Source organism: Ixodes scapularis, unplaced genomic scaffold (assembly GCF_016920785.2).
Source record: "Ixodes scapularis isolate PalLabHiFi unplaced genomic scaffold, ASM1692078v2 PGA_scaffold2__306_contigs__length_199485367, whole genome shotgun sequence".
Taxonomy (NCBI): Eukaryota; Metazoa; Arthropoda; class Arachnida; order Ixodida; family Ixodidae; genus Ixodes; species Ixodes scapularis.
The window spans coordinates 140,113,344-140,132,382 of record NW_024609857.1 but is presented as its reverse complement, the minus strand read 5'-3'; the positions used below and the strand labels follow the sequence as shown (position 1 = coordinate 140,132,382).

At 46.5% G+C, this 19,039-nt stretch overlaps 1 protein-coding gene across 1 annotated transcript; it reads left to right on the top strand.

The window, feature by feature from the left end:
• The first annotated feature begins 8,588 nt into the window (after nt 1-8,588).
• Nucleotides 8,589-18,696, top strand: LOC120843871. Its single transcript, XM_042291563.1, has 7 exons — nt 8,589-8,601; nt 16,900-17,089; nt 17,269-17,307; nt 17,737-17,844; nt 18,108-18,161; nt 18,263-18,307; nt 18,456-18,696. Exons 1-7 carry the CDS (start codon nt 8,589-8,591, stop codon nt 18,694-18,696), a joined length of 690 nt encoding a protein of 229 aa, XP_042147497.1.
• The last annotated feature ends 343 nt before the right edge of the window (nt 18,697-19,039 follow it).

The window sequence follows — 19,039 nt, the reverse complement described above, 5'->3', positions numbered from 1 at the left end:
TAGAAACCATTGCGGCCACTTGTCGGGGTTTGCGAAGTCGAATTTGGGCGGTGGAACCAAGCTCGGGAGTGAGACGACGGGGGCGATGGCGGCGGCAGCTTCCGTTGTTCTCTCCTGCGACATGACGAGGAACGCAGCGACGGTGACGAGAAGACGGAAAGCGCGGAGACGACGAGAGGCAGGGCTAGCTGTGAGCATAGCAGCAGCGAGGAGGACTTCAGACCGGGAGGCCGGCCACTTCTGACACCATGTTGTGACCGTGGGCGTCCGAGTGCGACCACATGGTCGCCAGGCAGAAGGAACACAACCACCCCGTGTGACAGCTCGTCAAAAAGTGCCTTTAATCGTAAATCAACAACCGGAAGAAGCTTCGCTTCCGGTAATCCCGCAGCACAACACATGTGGTGCCATCTATTGCCAGGTGTCCTCACTACAGGAGGTACGAAAATAGCACTCCGGTGGCTCCATGCAATCGTCCTTTCTAGTACACTCTAGTGCTGTGTTGATGACAGGTGTCACCATCGTGCACGAAGGTGAGCCTTAACCCGAAGGAGAAGTTATGCTATAAGAATGGGAAAGACGAGCTTCGTTCGCAACTGCGATTGGGGGTATTTCTTCCACCTTGTGCATTTACTCTATCCTGAAGCCTCCGAAGTTCGGCGACTGTAGAGTAGTTGAAGGGGAGAGGTCATTACTTGACGTGTCAGATCTCGGAGCCCTGATCAGAACGTACGATAAAAGCCCGTTGTCTCCTCATCTCGTTCACCAAGTGAAGACCAAGCTTGACACCCTAATTTCTGTCAAAGACTGGGAATCCGAAGATGTTTGGACAGAAAAGGCTGAAGGAACCAAGACTGTGGACTGCATACTATATTATGTAACTGAGTTTTGAGTGTGAAAATGAAAAAAGCTACACGCTGCCCTGCATGCCGATCCGCTTTCAGCATCGACAAGAACACTTCTGCTGAAGCAGCAGTGACAAACGTGAAGAACAAAGGAGGCCTTATACACCCCAACACGAAACTTTCCAGCTACACAAAAAAGAAAGCGGAACAGTTACTCATGGAAAATAAAAGCCACCAGACTGTCTACTGGGACACAATTGAGTGTGTTCTTTATACAAGCCATGGATGTTTTGAACACTTAATTTGTGCTCAATATTAAAGTGCATTCTCTCTCTCTCTCTCTCTCTGACACATGCACAATAACGTTTATATGCACTGAACACAAAGAAGAAACAATTGTCCAGTTGCTTCACTACTACATCAGCATGCGAAGGCGACAACACTGTAAGCATATTACTATGAGTAGGAACAAAGAAGCTCAAGAAAGAAGAAATCAGCAAAGCAGTGCTGGTCTTAGTTTAAGAGCGTGGGCGAGAAACACGGGATGTAGGAAATGGCGTTCCTTGGAAGTTGGTAGAATGCAGTGAATTCAGCTTTTGTGTACATTTTAAAGCAAAAATGTTTGTCTGGTATTTTTTTTTTACGTGTAAGAGGGGTGACACCATATTGTGAGTGTATAGATGAAAAGTGATCTATGTCCTACAACCGCTACTACTGTTTGACTTTGTCACTGTGTCCTCACTTCAGTCAGTATGTCATCATACTGTGTCATCATTTCAGTCACTATGTCATCACAAATAAAAATGTTTTCTACTCACATGGTTTGTATGTACCGCAGTACCAGTTGACATCGTATGTATAAACCATTTCTAATGCTAATACCTTTCTACGCATGTAAAGAATTATTTAGGCCCCACTGTGTAACATTATTAGAATTTTTTTTTCAATAAGAAGGCAGGAGCAGGGTGGAAAAGCGGGTCACGCGCGCCATTGCTGTGCTTGCAAGGGACATCATCATCTTTCCCACGATCAAAACGAAGCGCAGGATTGTTTCCGAAGGATTCTACAGAATAAAAGGATTCCGAAGCGTCGTCGGAGCGATCGACTGTACGCACGTCTCCATTCAATCGCCTGAGGGTGACCATGGCGAACTGTACCGGAACCGGGCAGGATATTTTTTCATTGTACAGACTGTATCGGACCATCAACTCTACATCCGCAACATTGTAGTCAGGTGGCCAGGCTCGGTGCACGATAGCACATTCTTAGGCAACAGTACTTTAAAAGCGCTGTCGGAGAGTGGACAAGCGAAAAAGCATTTTGGTGGGTGATGGAGTCTACGCCTGCTTCAGGTAGCTCCTCACACCAGTTGCTGCTTTGAAGACACCAGTTGAGATAGCCTACAACCGAGCCCATATTCCCACACGCAGTACTGTTGAAATACTGTACGGCGTGTAGAAGCGCCGCTTCCCTGCTCTGGAGTTCGTACTCCACATCAACCTGGAGACTGCACTGTCCAGCATCGTGGCCATGGCAGTGGTCCACAACCTGCACTCCATCTGGGTGAAGCGGAACCACCTGTGCACTTAAAGGGATGGTGAACCGAAATTTAGATCTCAAATAAAAAAAAAACAAAAAAAACAATGGAGATGTAGGCAGGACGCTACAATCCCTTCAACTCTACTCGTAAGGTGATATCTCGAATGGACGGCCATATTTTTGGAAAAAAAGAGTTTGAGATTGAACCAGGCCTTCGAGGCGCGTGATGTGAAGATATCTTGTTTCCTCCTCTCTTCGCCCCTCCAGGCGGTGAGGCGGTGAAGACGTGAGGCTGTTCCCCCTCCTCCTTGGAGAAACAAGATGTAAACATGTCGGTCAAATGCGCCTCCTTTTTTTGAAAAATACGGTCATCCGTTCGATATATTGTTTGGTGTTTGTAGCATCCCGTTGCACGCTTTTGAGCCGTGTTTTGTGGAATCCAGATTTCGGTTCAGCATCCCTTTAAGGTTGGCAAGTCGCCGACGCGTCTTCCCAGGTGTAGTCTTCAAGCATGTCTCTGAGTACGATGGCAGGACCAATGCAAGATCAGCGCTCATCGAGCATGTGTTTACCAGGCGATCATGTGTCGCTAGGCGAAGGCATTAAAGGGGTACTACAACGACATATCGGCACTTATTGTTTGTTCTATATGTGTTCAAAGGAGCAGTATCACATCGGACACACCAATATCTTGGTAAAAAAGACAGGAAAATGAATTTTAAAACGAATTAAACGATTATTAAAGAGCCTCTGGTGGATGTCGTTAACGCCTCGTTTGTAATGCCTGTCTAGGAACCTTGACAGGTAGTGACGATAACTGTCTCGCCTCCGGCCACCACGAGAGAAGAGGGGAAGAAGGAACTCCCCTTTCCCCGAGAATCTCTTTTGCGTGTCCCAGAAGTTGCTATTGTGTCCCTCTACAAGATTATAGAAGATTAACCCGTCAATCAAAATTCGTACAAAAATAGCTGGTTCGGTGGCTGGAACGACTAGGACATCATGACGTCAGCCTCGCCGCAGCTTTGTTCGTCCCGAGACGAACTACGTCACGATTGCGTCGGACGTCACGTGCACTCCGCTGGCTGCTCTCCGAGCGCTTGCCCGAGTGGGCCGTTTATAACGAAACATACAGCCATCAGGCTCGAAATACAAACGTGCGATTGTCATTTACGGATATTGTGGATCATATTCAGCCTACTTCTGAACACGACGGGTATATTTCAAATTTCGTTGAAGTGTCCGTTTAAGGTAACTCGGGAGCTTCGACTATTACCTCTAGAAAGTAGTTGTGTCCTCCCAGTTAAGACACTCCGGAGAAGAGAAAGGAATGGGCCGCGAAACCCAATGTTTGGTTATTTCGTCAGTAAGATCTTGTGATTCACTGTGTCGAATGCCTTTGCTACATCAATAAAAAGCGCGCAAGCACCCTGGGCCCGTTTGCTCGATGCGCTAACCGCGGCTAAAGTTAGCCGCAGTACCTAGAAGAGGGATTTTGAAATCACGTGACTGGCTCCGTAGGGATGCGGGGAAACATGGCGATGCCCCGGTGAGTGAGCGCCGCTCGCTTTGGAACCAATATGTCGTTCTAGCTGCAGTATCGGGCGCGTTAGTCAGCAATGAATGGTACAGGAGGCTTTCGCTTTACCTTAACTCACTTAAATCGCAAAGGATGAGCAATGACCTCGCCGCATTTTTTTAGATAGCCTTTCGATTCTGGCCATTCCTAAGCCTAAATGAACGCGATCATTGTCGGCATGGCAACGTCTTTGGGAAGCGGATTGCCTTCACTCAATCAGTAGGGTATTGATAGCACGCAGAAGCAGATAGCGTCCCAATGTGCGGAGGGCAAGTTCGTCTGCTTGCGCAGGGGGTAGCGGTGACGTCAGAACGCCAAGCCCTGATTGGCTGATCGCGACCCCCTATCTGAGCATCGTCTGCTCCTTTGCAACGTCGTCTGCTCGCAACGTCGTCTGCGTCTGTCTTACCTTTCCTGCTACTTTCGGAAGTGCAGAGGCAAGATTAACGAAACGATCTTACGCCAAAAATGTGCGTTAGACAAAACTTAAAGGGGCCCTGCAAGGACTTTTTACTGGTTTTTAATTTGCGCCGAACCTGAGCGCACTGGACGTAGTAACTTAGTGAAATTTTTATTTTCTCAAAATTCGCTTTATTTTAAAAGTTATAGGCAAATCAGAATTACAAAAACAAGCAAAAAATATCCTTGGTTGCTTGAGCGGCCGTGAATTAGAGAAGGGGTAGTGGGCTCATCGCGAGCGCTCACGGCTGCCGCACTCCGTGTCGACGGCGCGGGAGGGCGCCACTAACTCATGATCTGGATAGGCTGTATGCGGCGGGCAGCCAGAGCGGCTCTCATTGCATTTGCTGCGCGATTAAAGACTAATTCGGCATGACACTTCATTGGCCACAACGACAGAAAACACGGGGTAAAGATCAGTTTAGAATGGGAGCCACTTCGCGCTGCCATACCGCGAAACGGCCAAACCGCAAGGCAAAACTTCTCGCCGAAGGCCTTCGGAACGCTCGGAGCCGGTAGGATCCTCCAGTCCGTAAACGACCGCAGCGCCGCCGCGTACATCCGGGACCTTTCCGTGTCGGCGGCTGATCCCACTACTCTTTTCTAGTATGCGTCGCCTTTTCCACCGCTTAGTGGCGGGTATGTCGACGGGTCATTTCTTGTTTCCGTACTTTATAAACTGCATTCGTTTCTTTTCGGATCTAAAATACTGAACAAAAACTACTTTTATAAATAATTGAAACAGTTCGCGCCGCTTATATTTTGTATTTCGACTAAAAAGAAGCTTTTAGCGGCTCTGACCAGTAGTGAGCCCAGGACCTAAGACGTCACATTTTGCGCGCTTTCGGTACTGCGGGTCGCCCCCGTCGGTGAAGGAGGTTTCCGCCTCGTCCGGTTAAAATACGACGCACTAATATTTAGTTACTCTCTCCGTGCCCGCTGGCTTTCCCGAACCCCAAGAAGCGTGGAAACCGCAAAAAAGGTAGACGCTTAAATATGATTGCAGGGCTCCTTTAAAGGGATACTACAACGAAATTTCGGCGCTCATTTTTTGGTCTATATGTGTTCAAAACAGCAGTATTACATGGAACATACCAATATCTTGTTAAAAAAGTCTCGAAAAGGAATTTTAAAACGAATTAAACGATTAGCAAAGAGCACCTGGTGGATGTCGCTAACGCCTCGTTTGTAATGCTCGTCTAGGAACCTTGACAGCTAGTGACGGAGGTTGTCTCGTCTCCGGCCACGACGAAAGAAGGGGGGAAGGAGGAACTCCCCTCTTCCCGAGAATCCCTCTTGTGTGTCGCAGAAGTCGCTATTGCCCCCCTAGAAGATTATTGAAGATTAACCCTTCACTCAAAATTCGTACAAAAGCAGCCGCTTCGGTGGCTGGAACGACTAGGCCATCCTCTCGACGTCAGCCTCGCGGTAGCTTTGCTCGTCTTGAGACGACCTACATCACGATTGCGTTGGATGTCACGTGCTCTAAGCTGGGCCTTCTCCGAGCGCTTGCCAGAGTGGGCCGTTTATAACGAAAAATACAGCCACCAGGATTAAACTACAAACGTGCGATTGTCATTTACGGATATTGTGGATCATATTCAACCCATTTTTGAACACGAGGGGATTATTTCAAAATTCGTTGAAGTATCCCTTTAAGAACAAATTTGTATTCACGAAACAAAATTTTCGTAAGTTTTGCGCAGGTTGCGACGAAATCCTCCGACAGCTCCGAAGCTGTCTTACGCACTTCTCACGATCAAATCAGCATGGCCGACGGCGTCGCGGTCGCGACGACCCACGGACGTTTATTTTTCTGCGTGCGCTTCTCACGCGTCCCGACTTCAAGCAGCAAGAAAAAAGTAAAAAGTACTTGAAACAGACCACAACGAACAAGTACGCTGGATCCACAAACACCCGGGAAAAGCTCCAACGGCCACGATTCCACCGAACGCGACCAAGCGCGCGCGGCAGTTAGGCCTAGCAGGCACTCCGCGACTCGGCGACCTTCTGACCAAGACCGGCTGACGTGCTGAATGGAATATGCCCGCGCGACCCTTTGAACCCTTCCCGTATTATACTTTGATCGCTGACCTCAATTTTAGATTAAGAGGTCAATTTCTTCCTCTTGTTATCTCCTTGTTTCCCGAGGCAACGGTGACTCTCGCCAGTGAAAAAGCGCTGAATCTCCGGCAGACGCAGGAAAGGTAAGCAGCCATCGCTTTGACAAGCACACGTAAAGCAGACGACGTTAACTGCGCCAACCCGCCGACGCCGTTAAAGAGTGAGGGGTCTCGCCGCACACGAAAGGAGGGAAAAAGCATTTGGGAGGGAACTTGCGGAACCTAACACGCTCACTCTCAGTTCTTAGCAAACAAACCTCGGCGCCTCGGGACACCTTGCCGCTGAGTCCTTTGACTTCCCTCCTTGATGCGCGTCTGCTAGTTGTTAGACAAAAACAACGTGCCGCTCGAGTCATTTCGTCTGCCCTCTCTGAAAGGCGAAGTCGAGCTCGCTCGTAAAGACCTGTTGCACTTCCGAAAGACGATGTTGCGAGCAGACGACGTTGCAAAGGAGCAGTCGTCACTTTGAATGTGATTAGAGACAGACGAGAAATCAAAACGTTTTTTCGTGATTCCTCCTCATCCAAAAAATTGAAAGCACGCGACCGTGTGTTGTGTAGTAAACGGGCTTTCAAACACGTGATGGAAAGAAACAATCTACTGAGGCTTCACCACACTAATGAACACTCAGGCAAACTTAAGAAATTTTCGGACCTTCGTCAAATTACATTGATCGCCCCCGCGCCGACAGCACGTGTCCGCGAAAGCCATCAGAGACGCGGCGGGGCGGGGAGCGACCTGGACCGACTGGTTCCCGGTTTTCCCGCTTGGCGGCGTCAATTTTGCTGGAGTCGCGAATAGACCTTTCTCTAAATTTTCCAAGCACCGAGGTGCATGCTACGAGTGTAGTTACACGCGTTGCACGTGCTGGTGTCTGCAGTAGTAATTGTTCTAAAGCAAAAAAATCTAAAACAAATTTTGCCTTGCTCGCGCGTTCGTCAAGGTCCAATTATGATTATTTACTTCGAATCTTTTATAAGAGGAAGGCCAGCGCGCGGACCGTAGAATTAAGCCTGGTTCAGACACTTGCGTTTGAGTGCGTTTGACTGCGTTGCGGCGAGAACCGACAGCGAGTCACCGGCACATCTGTGCTTCGTATGAAGCGTGAAATCCAATTCAAGGAACCATCTTGGCACGCCATATAAGCAGCAGGGATCTCCTGGTTTCTCGCGGCCGCAACGCAGTCAAACGCAACTCAATGCTTCGCTTTTGTGTGCTATCAATACCCGGCCCATTAAGTCAAGGCAATCCACTTTCCGGAAGGATCTACTGCTGGTTTAATGGCCCGTTCACACTTGCGACAGTCGCTAGAGCGACCAGCGACTAGCGACTACTTTTTGGTCGCGGAGCGACCAAAACGCGTCGCTACCGACCGCTTTTGGGCAGTCGCTCCCTGACCGATTTCCCAAGTCGAAAAAACGAGTCGCGGGACGGCCGAGCCAATCACAGCCTCGCCGGAAGTGATGCGTGCGTTTATTTACATCCGGCACTGCTTCCCGCGGGAAATAGCGACGCGCGTTAGCTGGTATGGAGTTCTGCGCCGAGGCTCTAATCAATGCTGTGAAAGACTATGCATTTCTTTACGATAAGCGGCACCCCGACCACAAAGATCGGGACAAAAAGCTGCAGGCCTGGACCGAGATCGGCAGCATTTTCGGCATGGCAGGTACGTACAATATCACGGTCGAGGGAGTGCACATATAGCCGTTGTTTTACGTTCCGAAGAAGCATTAAGTTTTTTTTGTATTTTCCTGCCGGCGCCTTTAATTAGAAAAAAACGTTCAGCCGGCTCGGGAAAGTGTTGATTATTCTCCGTTAAGTTCGCACCGTACTTTTTTCTTTTTGTCTTTGAACAACAGGAGCAAAAGAATTTCGTCCGCGGTAACATAGTGAGCATTCCTTTATTTTCCAGGGCTAGAATGCCAAAAAAAGTTCAAGAATCTGAAGGATGTGTACTACAGGACAAAAGCGGCGGTTAAAGGAAAGTCCAAGAGTGGCGCTGGGCTTGCGGATATCCCGACTGTGAAGTGGGCACACTTTGAAGAGATGGCAGGGAACGGTCGAGGGAGCGCACATATAGCCGTTGTTTTACGTTCCGAAGAAGCATTAAGTTTTTTTTCGTATTTTCCTGCCGGCGCCTTTAATCAGAAAAAAACGTTCAGCCGGCTCGGGAAGGTGTTGATTATTCTCCGTTAAGAGGGGGCGCACCTCAGAGCCCCATAGAAAATACATGAGGTTTTTCACCAAATTAAAAAAATTCTCACATAATAAAGGCTGCGCGGATCTTCTTGAAAATTTCGGCTTTAAAGACATTGAGTCATCATCGAGACACTAAGCGCAACAAATGTTTCATCATAAATTTAATTATATTCTTTAAAAAATCATGAAAAGGGTCAAAATTGGCTAATTCGGCACTCTTGCGTTCAGAGCGAATTTACAAAATTATATAAATTCAAACATAAGAGGTATTGCGCTTAGTGTCTTCTAAATTTATTACGGAATCGAATAATATTCAAATTATTCATGTAAGTCGATTTGTTCCGTAACTACAGCAAATATAAAGAACCAAGGTGTCGGTGCTTGTTTTCGTCGTTTTTAAGGTACCTCTCTCTCCCGTGCGGTGGCGCTCGCTGTCCACGAAATGCGAAATCGTCCGTTCGGAGATCGGCCGGATCGGCACTGAGCGAGGTGTTCTTCCGCGGCCGTATTCCGCGCCCGTATCCTGTTTCATTCTGCACGCCGAGGCGTCAGTGTGCGTGTCTCGCTTTCCTGGTTCTCGCTGGGTAGGTCTCCGTGTTTTCGCAAGTGGCAAATTCACCTTGGAGCTATGGGTCGAAGACAACCGTCCCGTGGCAAGCGGACCGCGAGGTGTTCCACAACCTCGCGGTCCGTCAACGCGTTGTGCTTGTTTCTACTTTTTTTTTTCTTTTAAAAACTGGCTTTTTTTTTTTTGACGCAAAGTTTTATTTTATCGTTATCCTTCACACAAACGTCCTTCGGCCTTGGGGTCGTGGAAATCGGGGATGAAGCGTGCACAGAGTAGATCGTTGTTTTCCTCCTTTTTATTTTTCACGGACGTCCTGTGACCTCCGTACGGTTCGTGGTCACCGCAATCTAACGCGGGGAAAAACGGGTCGCCTGCTCTGTAGTCAGGGTATTCCTAGGGGAGGGTGATAACTCGCTGTTCTTCTGGAAATTCACATATCACCCAAAAAGGTGACATGGGGAATGATTACGGTATGTTTTTTCCGGTGTTTATTTTTGAGCGAAAATCGGTGCATGTTTTTCGGTGCTTATTTTTTAATCACCAGTGTATTATGGGTTGAACGTCTTGTGATGACGCTAAAAAGCGTTGATAACCAAAGAAAAATGCGATTGGACCAGAACATTTCAAATTTCCAATTCTATTCACATATCCATTACGCTCTTCTCGTGGGAGCATCTATCCTGACGAAAAATGCCTAAGTCATTGAGCTGTGAACGCATACTCAGTGTACAATCTTTCGGCCTAGAGAGGTATTGCGCACGCTCGAACGCGCTTTACAGCCCAGTAGACGAAGTTGGTGGCACCCAGAAGGCGAGTTTTTGAATGGTCTGTAGTAGGCAAAAGAAACAAATAACAATCAACGCATATCAGCTCTTCAAGCGAAGAGGCGCGTTTCTAAGGTCAATTGTTCCGGACGGCACTAATGTTGTTGGCGTTGTCGTAAGGTGACGTCAGTTCATACGAACTGACGTCATCTTACGTGATCACGTGACACAAACACGTCATCTTACATGATCTCGTTACACGAAATGACGTGATCTTACGTGATCACGCTGCACGAAATGACGCCATCTTACGTGACCACGTAACGCGTCATCTTGTAAGTCAACCTCTCCCCACAGCAGCGCGCTCCGCGCTTTCCGGGCCCGTGCAGTGCTGTAGTCGAAAGCAAGCTCCCTATGGCAAGCGAAAGCTTCTGAAATCTCACAATGAGAATACTCGCAAGCGACCGTCTGTGGAAGCTTCGCACGTTGAGGTTTTTGTTGAGATCGAGCCATCGTGTTCCAGTAACTATAGTTGAAGTTATCGTTCAATAAAGCCCTAAAAAATATGAATGTAGTTGGTGTAGACATCAAGATCTAATCAAAAATGCGGTTTGACGTCGTTTAATTAACGTGTATATAGAAGTGTAGAAAAAAATGAGTTATTTGTGCATAGATGTTTAAAAAAGTGTTTATTATTCGACACAGGACTTTGGGAGAAGGATGTGTTCAGATTTTTCTTCATGAGCGCAAGTATACCTGACGCAATAAATAGTGACGATTTCATCGTCCCAGTGGTGAGCAGGTGATTTCTTGCTCGAAACAATGATGCCATTTCATAAACCAAGTTCTGTGACATATGCTTTTCCAATGCCTGGTCACTATTTTGTAAACCTTTCAGTCCAAACGAGTATACTTCTGTTTGTTTTTGTTAGCTTAGGAGGGGGTCACAGAGCCTATATTTTTGTCTTCCTCTAGGACAGACGTACAGAGTTATACCGCAACACGCATCTGTGGAGCACACAGAGCTGTCGCTCTCCTGTTGGCGGTACAGTAGCAGACGACACAACGCAGCTCCGTAGTCTATCGAGGGCACGGCTAGCCGCGGCCCGTAGCGCGACCGTTCAGACTAGGGAAATGGTTTTGAAGAACCGAGAAATGGTATCTTGTGTACAATAATAACATGTCGTTATTATACTAGTGTTCTACTTGCTAAGCCAAATAAATATTTGCAGCTTGTGAGAATATATTTGCGTGACGATTTACCGTTCACACTCCTGACGGATGTTAGCGAATCCTTCATGTTCGTGGCTCGCAGTTATCGGTACCCCCTCGGAGTGACTTCACCATATATATTTTTTTCTTGCTTGCAGGACATCATAAAAATCACAAACACGCGAGAAAAAAAAAATCTTATCAGTACGCGTGATTTTGAGCTTCGCAGCTCTAAAGATGCCCGGTAAATGTCGTCCAGCTTGGGAAGAAACTAATCCTTTTTGTTGGAGTTTGACTATCGTATGCTGGCAGCTCGTTTACGGTCTGTTTTGTCTATACTCCGTTTCACCGTAATTTGGCAACCCTCAGTCAGAGCTGCTGTGAGGGAATCACAGTCGCGGAGCAAAGCACGTGACAGCTACTTTTAGGAGCTGTACTATGGCACCTGCAGCGCGTCTCCGACTGGTGTGTTTAGCGTCTTATGCTGGCCATACATCAAAAGTGGTCCCGAAGTGCAGCAAATGACGTCACAGAAGACGGAGTGTCACGCTGTTGCATCTCGCGATCCTGGCAATTCATCGTAGAAATGCTGGCGAAAACCACGAGGGAACACGAGTGTCGCTGTCGTCATGGCGTCCCAACGAAAAGCAATTATACAATTTCGATGTTTTTGTAATTCGGTAATTTAAATTACTGTATACAATTTTTAAGAAAGTAAAGACATCATAACCAAATAGGAACTTCCGTGCTAAAACATGCAGTGCGAAGTGAAGACAACTACTATCTTTTTTTTTTCTTGATGTCCACAAAAAAAAAAAAGGCTATGCAGCATCGATCCTACCGTTTTTTTTTTTTTTTCGCACATTATGTGATGTCCTCTAACACGAAAGTACCGACATAAAAGCGCTGTAGAGACGATATAAAAACAAAAATTTAAGTGAATCGAGCTTTGTAGTGGAACGGAAAAAAATAAATAATTAGCGACTTTTTACGGTAAACACTTCACCTCTAAGTAGAACTTCAAAAAAGTGACGGTTACGCGCTTTCATGCCCATTTCGACAAAGTTGGTAGAACGATGTATTGCATCTTGTGAATAGACATGTGGAGCAGCATGTTTATGTTAGAGGCATTGTGTGTAATCGCTGCGCAGTACCTGCCAAAAGAAGATATTATTTGGGCACAGTCTCAACCGTTTCCGTCTGTGTGTGCTACGAATACAGCAACTCTTTTCGTAGAAGAAGTGATGAGGAGATGGCGTGCCCTTGATGATACGATTGTGATTATGAAATACAATTTTCAATCAGCCAATAATTGCGACCTGTCCGGTCGCCTGGAACCCCGACAACAACTATCGTTCTCTGGAAAGTTCATTCTAATATTTACACGTTTTGTGGAGTTCATCGAGCGAATAAGAATGTCCCAACAATGAGCTAAACCTACACGAGTTCCCGAATCCAACACGGCGCTTTTGAATTTTAGCGCCTTAGATAGTTCTGCGAACAGTGTATACTTCTGTGCAAATATTCGTCTAACAGTTTTGCAACGTTGGAAAGCATCGGAATGATTCAGAATCACTGCGGAGTTGATACTCGGGAAGATAAGACGGGCACTTGGGAAAAACGGACCGTGGCATTTGAGACAGGGGCACAACCGGGGGACAAACGTGCTACAATCGCATACCCTTCCAAGGTCATCGCTTGGGCGACCGCGCGCGCGCCCAAGAAACCTTTCTTTTCTTTTTTTTAGGGGTGGTAGTGGTGGGGGGGGGGGGGGGGGGGGAGGGGGGGGGGGGGAGGGGGGGGGGGGGTGGTGTAGGCGCTGATTGTCTTCCTCCTTTGTGGCTTTTGACAGACGCACAACGAGACTGGCAGAACAAGCGCATGATTCATTTCTTTCGATGGAGGCGTTCTGTCTGTGTATGCGAACATGATTTTTTCCCCTTTTAGTAGTTAGTTGTTCTTGCCTTGACTCGGGTCCCAGTGAATGCGTTGTCGTTGTATGCCCACTTTTTTTTTTTTTTTTTTTTTTTTTAGTTTATGGTAGTTTTTGCGCTCATGGGGTATCAAGGTAGACAAAAAGAAAAAAAAAATGAAATAGCGCCTCGACAAAAAAAAAAAAAAACTTGTTGCGATCAGGAACGTTTTCAAAGCGATTTTAGGAGCCTGCAGTGTTACCACAGGTGCAGGATTGAGAGCGTAACCCACGCACTTGAAGAGAAGGGGAAGCTCTCGTCTTATTGGAACTCTCTTTTATGGGTTTCCACGTCGCGATTGTCCTTCAAAATCAACTGTCATTTATTTCTCGCTCGTGGCTTCCAAGTACTGGAAGCCACGACTCGAGCCACAATAGTTTTGCGAAATCAAGGTTTCGCTGAAATGGATAACTCTCACGTACAGTTCGACGCGCAATACCTTTGCCGTATTGACTCGCGAGAGATGCCCCCAACACGGCTGAGTATGGCGGTTCTCCAGACCTAACGTCTAAATTTTGTTGCCTTACCTGTTACTATGTCGCGCCCATTTTGAGCCATATCAAAATGAAAGCGCATGATGAAATAAAAATGACACTCGTTTTCCGCTCGATGGAAATTTCACGCCAGCTCGCTGTCTTTGCTGGTACCTTGAGCGTTTACCAGCAATGCGGAGAGTTAAAAAAAAACAAAAAAACACGTACGATGACATCCCTTGCACACTGATTACTTCTACAACACTGAGCCACCTCGTATCCTTTTGTTTTTCTTTCATGCTACAAATTTCTTTGTGGGCGGCATTACGGCTGTTACGACGCTAAGTCTGACTGCCATTCGAATTTGAACTTAGGCTCAGATCAGGGACGAACCAGTTTAAATCGGGAAAATATACTTAACACTGTAGCAAAGTAAATCTATCATATCGATCGGAAATGCGATTTAGCACATTCCATCTGAACACATATTGTGCACAGCGAATGCAATAGCGAGTCAGCGTGCAAAACGCCGCCACACTGAGCTACCATAACATGTCAGCGATTTTTGCATAGCACCGAGCACGGAAAAGAGAAAACAGTTATTCATTCACATAAACGAAGCAAATTTATTTAAAGCCCGGACACTCCGTACGTCCAATCTAGCTAAGGTTATCAATAGACTCGACCATGTCATTTGTCGAAACGGATAAAAGACGTTGGCAAAAATGATTAGACTGAATAAGTGAATCTAACGCACGTATTTTACCAACCGACGGTCGCGCGCCTTCAATACTCTTTCCAATTGTCATTGCGCACCTTGGACACACTTTGGGGAGCAATGCATATTTACATCGCCGCCCGAGGTCTCCATTGAACGTGTAGTGCTGACCCAAATAAAATGCTAACCTGACTCTTAATCGCTCACCGCAAAGGACGATTTCGAACAGGCGGTACTGTAGGTCACTTGAGATAAAAAAAGAAAAACAAGCTATAGAAACGAGCGTCGTAAAAAAGGGGACCGGCATTTTTATTCCTACCTCCGAACAGAAACGAGCGCCACCCACTGCATCACACAGCGCAGAGGCCGGACTCGGCCACCGCGCGACGCGCGTACAAACCAAGCGCGCGCGAGGGAAGGAGAAACTTCCTCCGCCGGGAGAACACGGCACATTTCGGGATCTATTTCACGCAGCGGATAACGCGGGCCTTTTCACACCTCGATACTGGCGCCATCTAGAAGTTGCGCGTTCAACCACGTTTCGAGCCGCGCGCCATCTGGTGGCTGAAACGGACGAATAAATAGAGGTACCGCGCCCTCTTAAAGGGACCATGAAATGACTTTTTTACTTTTTCCGGATAACTTTTACATTAAACCGTCAATGTTCACTGAATGCCGAACAGGCATCCGTTTTCGTCTCGGTTTATTAACTTCTACACAAAAAATTAACGAAATATCGACTTTTTCTTGACCGCAAAAGAAGCCGTGACGTACGCTGCTTCCGGAACCGGAAGTTCTCTCGGCGGTAGGAGATGGGAGCGTTAGCGGCGACGAGTTGGGGTGCGCCGGTAGGTTTTACTGCGCCGATGTCACCGACGTATTTTCTGAATCGGCGACTCTCATCGCCGCATCGCAGCTGAGCGAAATTCAATGAGATACGTTGCGCTACAGCGACAGCATGGGACTAGTCCCATACACCGGTATGCCTGTTGGGAAGTGCAGCGAGTCTTCCGGTGAAGACTTCAGAAGTCAACCCAACTGTCATTGTTGGTAAAAGGCGGCCAGTGTCAGTCGTTTGCAAAGCGACGTAGATGGAAACAAATTGCCGCGGCGTTTTTCGCGGTCTCGGAGATGCAGGAGCGAGCCGACGTTAAAAAAGATACGTTTGAACTACGAGTGTCAGCAAGAGCCACGTAAATACCTGTTCACACTCGGAGCGGACGCGCGCGTTTGATGGAAGTGCTGTATTCGCGCTGTTGGTAAGCGCTTCGGGACCGATCTTTTACGATTGCAACTCGATACTGACGCGACACTCGGCAAAGAAAGGTTGGACCGGTATTCCCACGAACTGTTACAGCTCGACAGTGACGTGCAGTCTGTCAGAATAAAAATGGCATACCAATAACAAAGAGTACATACCGTGTTACGAAGGTAATCCATACAGCGTTTATTTCAGCTCTATATCACACAAAACAAGAAGAGAGAATCGACGAGGGTCTCTTTTCGACGAGTGTTCGTCAACACTGCCTCGGAAAACAAGGGGAAGAGATTGACCTCACCTCTTAATCTAAAATTGAGGTCAGCGATCAAACTATAATACGGGAAGGGTCCACAAGGGTAGCACGGGCATATTCCATTCAACACGCCAGCCGGTCGTAGGCAGGCAGACGGTCTTGCGACGAAGCAACGCTGCGCCGAGTCGGAGTGCCTGCTAGGCCTATTCTGAGAGCTTCGTCGGAGCGGGATTCGCGGCTGTTGTCGCTCTTCTCGGGTGTTTGTGGATCCAGCGTTCTTGTTCGTCGTGGTCTGTTTTAAGTACATTTTTTTTCTTGCTGCTTGAAGTCGGCACGCGCGAGATGAACACATACAAAAATAAACGTTCAGTCAGTCAGAGTATTGAGAGGAAGGAAACCAAAGAAAATAACCGTTCTAAGTCGGCCCTGCCCTACTGCGCACGCGCAGTAGTTGCTTCGTTGACCACACGATAGATGGCGCTTGGCTCTCAGCATTATCAAATTTGGCAATTTTCGCCACACATCTCTAATTATGCTACAAAATGTGGATCTGAATATTATTTAACAAAACTTTTAGGAAACATTCGCCGGCTATTTATTGTTTACGATCGCGGTGCTGGTGAGGTAGGCCCTTACCCAATAGGCGACCTGGATTTGGCTGACGTGCTCCATTTCCGCGCATGCATCGTAGTGAACAGGCGAAGGAAGGAAGGCGCAAAAGAGTCCAGTTTTCTTTTAAAAGTTCTATAGCAAATAATTTTTTTTGGCTCCCTAGTTTTGTGTTTTCGTGTTTCTTTTCACACCTTTTACGACGTGCGGTGGATGAAATTCGATTTTAAAATCATTTCATGGTCCCTTTAAGTTCGCACCGTACTTTTTTCTTTTTGTCTTTGAACAACAGGAGCAAAAGAATTTCGTCCGCGGTAACATAGTGAGCATTCCTTTATTTTCCAGGGCTAGAATGCCAAAAAAAGTTCAAGAATCTGAAGGATGTGTACTACAGGACAAAAGCGGCGGTTAAAGGAAAGTCCAAGAGTGGCGCTGGGCTTGCGGATATCCCGAGTGTGAAGTGGGCACACTTTGAAGAGATGGCAGGAATCGTCGAGCCATTCTCGCAGTCTGCAGTGTAAGTTGTAGTTTAAACCAGGCATGATTGAACACAACGTTTACATGTACCTACTCCGAAATTTTATGGCTGTGTTTTTCAGATGTGTATTCAGCCAGAAATACCTGCCATGTTAAACATCAGTATAGTTATGGGTTCTTGTGTACTTGCCACTACCTAACTACACACATTTCCTACAGGGTGTACTGCAGCCTACAACATGAAGAAAAAAGCTCAAGGTAAGCAGCAACGTTCTAACCTATCTCTGTGGTTGTAAAAGCCAACTTCGCTTCTGGGCAGCCAAAAAACACACACTATAACAAACTTTATTTCACAATGCTGCAACACAAGTATATTATGTTGCGAGTTAAGAACAGCAGGAGAGTAGAGAGGAGGAAATCGCCTCTCCCCATGATTGGTAGTTTCCTCTTTTCCACTCCCCTCCTCCAGCATCCGCTCTGCAAACGTGGGGAGAGAGGGGAGGCAGTTCCGCTATGCTTCCTCTGCTGCAGACTATAAAAGCTGATGCCATCCAGCAAGCCCATTTAGTATACAAAAATATCAGAGAGCAAGGATAAATCATATAAGAACAGGACTATTCAAATTTTAAAAAAAAATTTCAAGAAACTCAGACATTAGAAGTGAAACAAACATTCATTAAATTACAGCTCCACAAGCACGAGTGAACAGCCATCGCCGCAAGCACAGGAGACGGGTCCCTCAACCGTCTCAAGTTCAGTTGTTGGCTGTGGCTTGGAGGAGTCACCTGCACATGAGTAAATGAAAATTCACACTGACAGGATGTGCACTGCTTTTCTGAACTGAAAACGTTGATGTGCACACACGCTTTACGCATTTAGTGACATTACGCATGTAGTAAGGTGTTTGAAGTGTTGTAAAAAGTATTACATCAAAATATATCACAAAAAGTATTGTATGGGAAGAAATCAGCTAGCTACTGTCGTCCTTAGGTCGAAAAGTGATATTTCAATCTAAAGACAGGTGTAATAGCTGTGCCCTAAAAACGCAATTCTTGTAGGTCCTTCATGAATGCAGAGCCCATATCACCAGAGGAAGGGCTACCTGCTGAAAGGTAGGACTGCGTTCCTTCTACCAGTTAACCAGGCTGAAGCATACGTTTCTAAAAGAAGTGTTTCCTCGTATAACAAGCAATTATTGGTTCATTTTTTTCAGGCCGCAGACAACACAGAAACGACAGAAGAGGCGCAGATCATCACAGTATATACATTTTCTGCTTTTAGTACAACTTACATTCCGCAGCCGTTCTATGCAACAAAGCGAAATAAGTGTAATAATTTAAATGCATTAAATTGAAGAGTTGTTGCTGCCAGTACTGTACTGAAAAATGAAATATTTCCTTTTGCAGGGATGCAGGAGAAGGCCTCAGCCACGAGTTCGTGGAGGCCTGTGTCGGCCACCTTGGTGCATTAAGAGCGCTGAGGAGTGAATCAAAGAGAGATGAAATATATCATTTCTGCATGCGACTAGACTGCCGCCTCAGGGCCATTCCAAAAGATAGATCCCAATGTATCATGAACAGTTTTGACAACATGCTATATCACGAAGAGCAGGAGTGCAGGGATCTGGGGCTGACCGATGTTCTATAAATCACAATATTGGTAGGCGTAGTGGAAATTTATTGAAATAATTTTGGAACTTATTTTACACTATGGGGCACATCTCGGCCAAATATTTTGAGTCCCACAGCAGAACAGGGTTGTAAAGTGGACCTAGGTACAAGCAACTATGTCGGTAGATACCTTGTTTATGTAAGCCACAAACCTAAGAAGTATTATTTATTTGTGTCTCTTGGTTGCAATTCCAGTAGTTTGTCGCTATGACAAGGAAGTAAAACATTGTTCAAATGACCACAAACATATTGCAAAGACAATGTTGTTTAATTGTCATGCTGTGATTTTACCTCAGGGTTTCTTTATAGCAGTGTTTCCC

Bases quoted from the DNA above. Each gene is read 5' to 3' on its own strand.
- LOC120843871 (XM_042291563.1), top strand. The intron at 18,162-18,262 runs GTAGGACTGCGT...CATTTTTTTCAG, and splicing joins GAAGGGCTACCTGCTGAAAG to GCCGCAGACAACACAGAAAC. The intron at 18,308-18,455 runs GTATATACATTT...TTCCTTTTGCAG, and splicing joins AAGAGGCGCAGATCATCACA to GGATGCAGGAGAAGGCCTCA.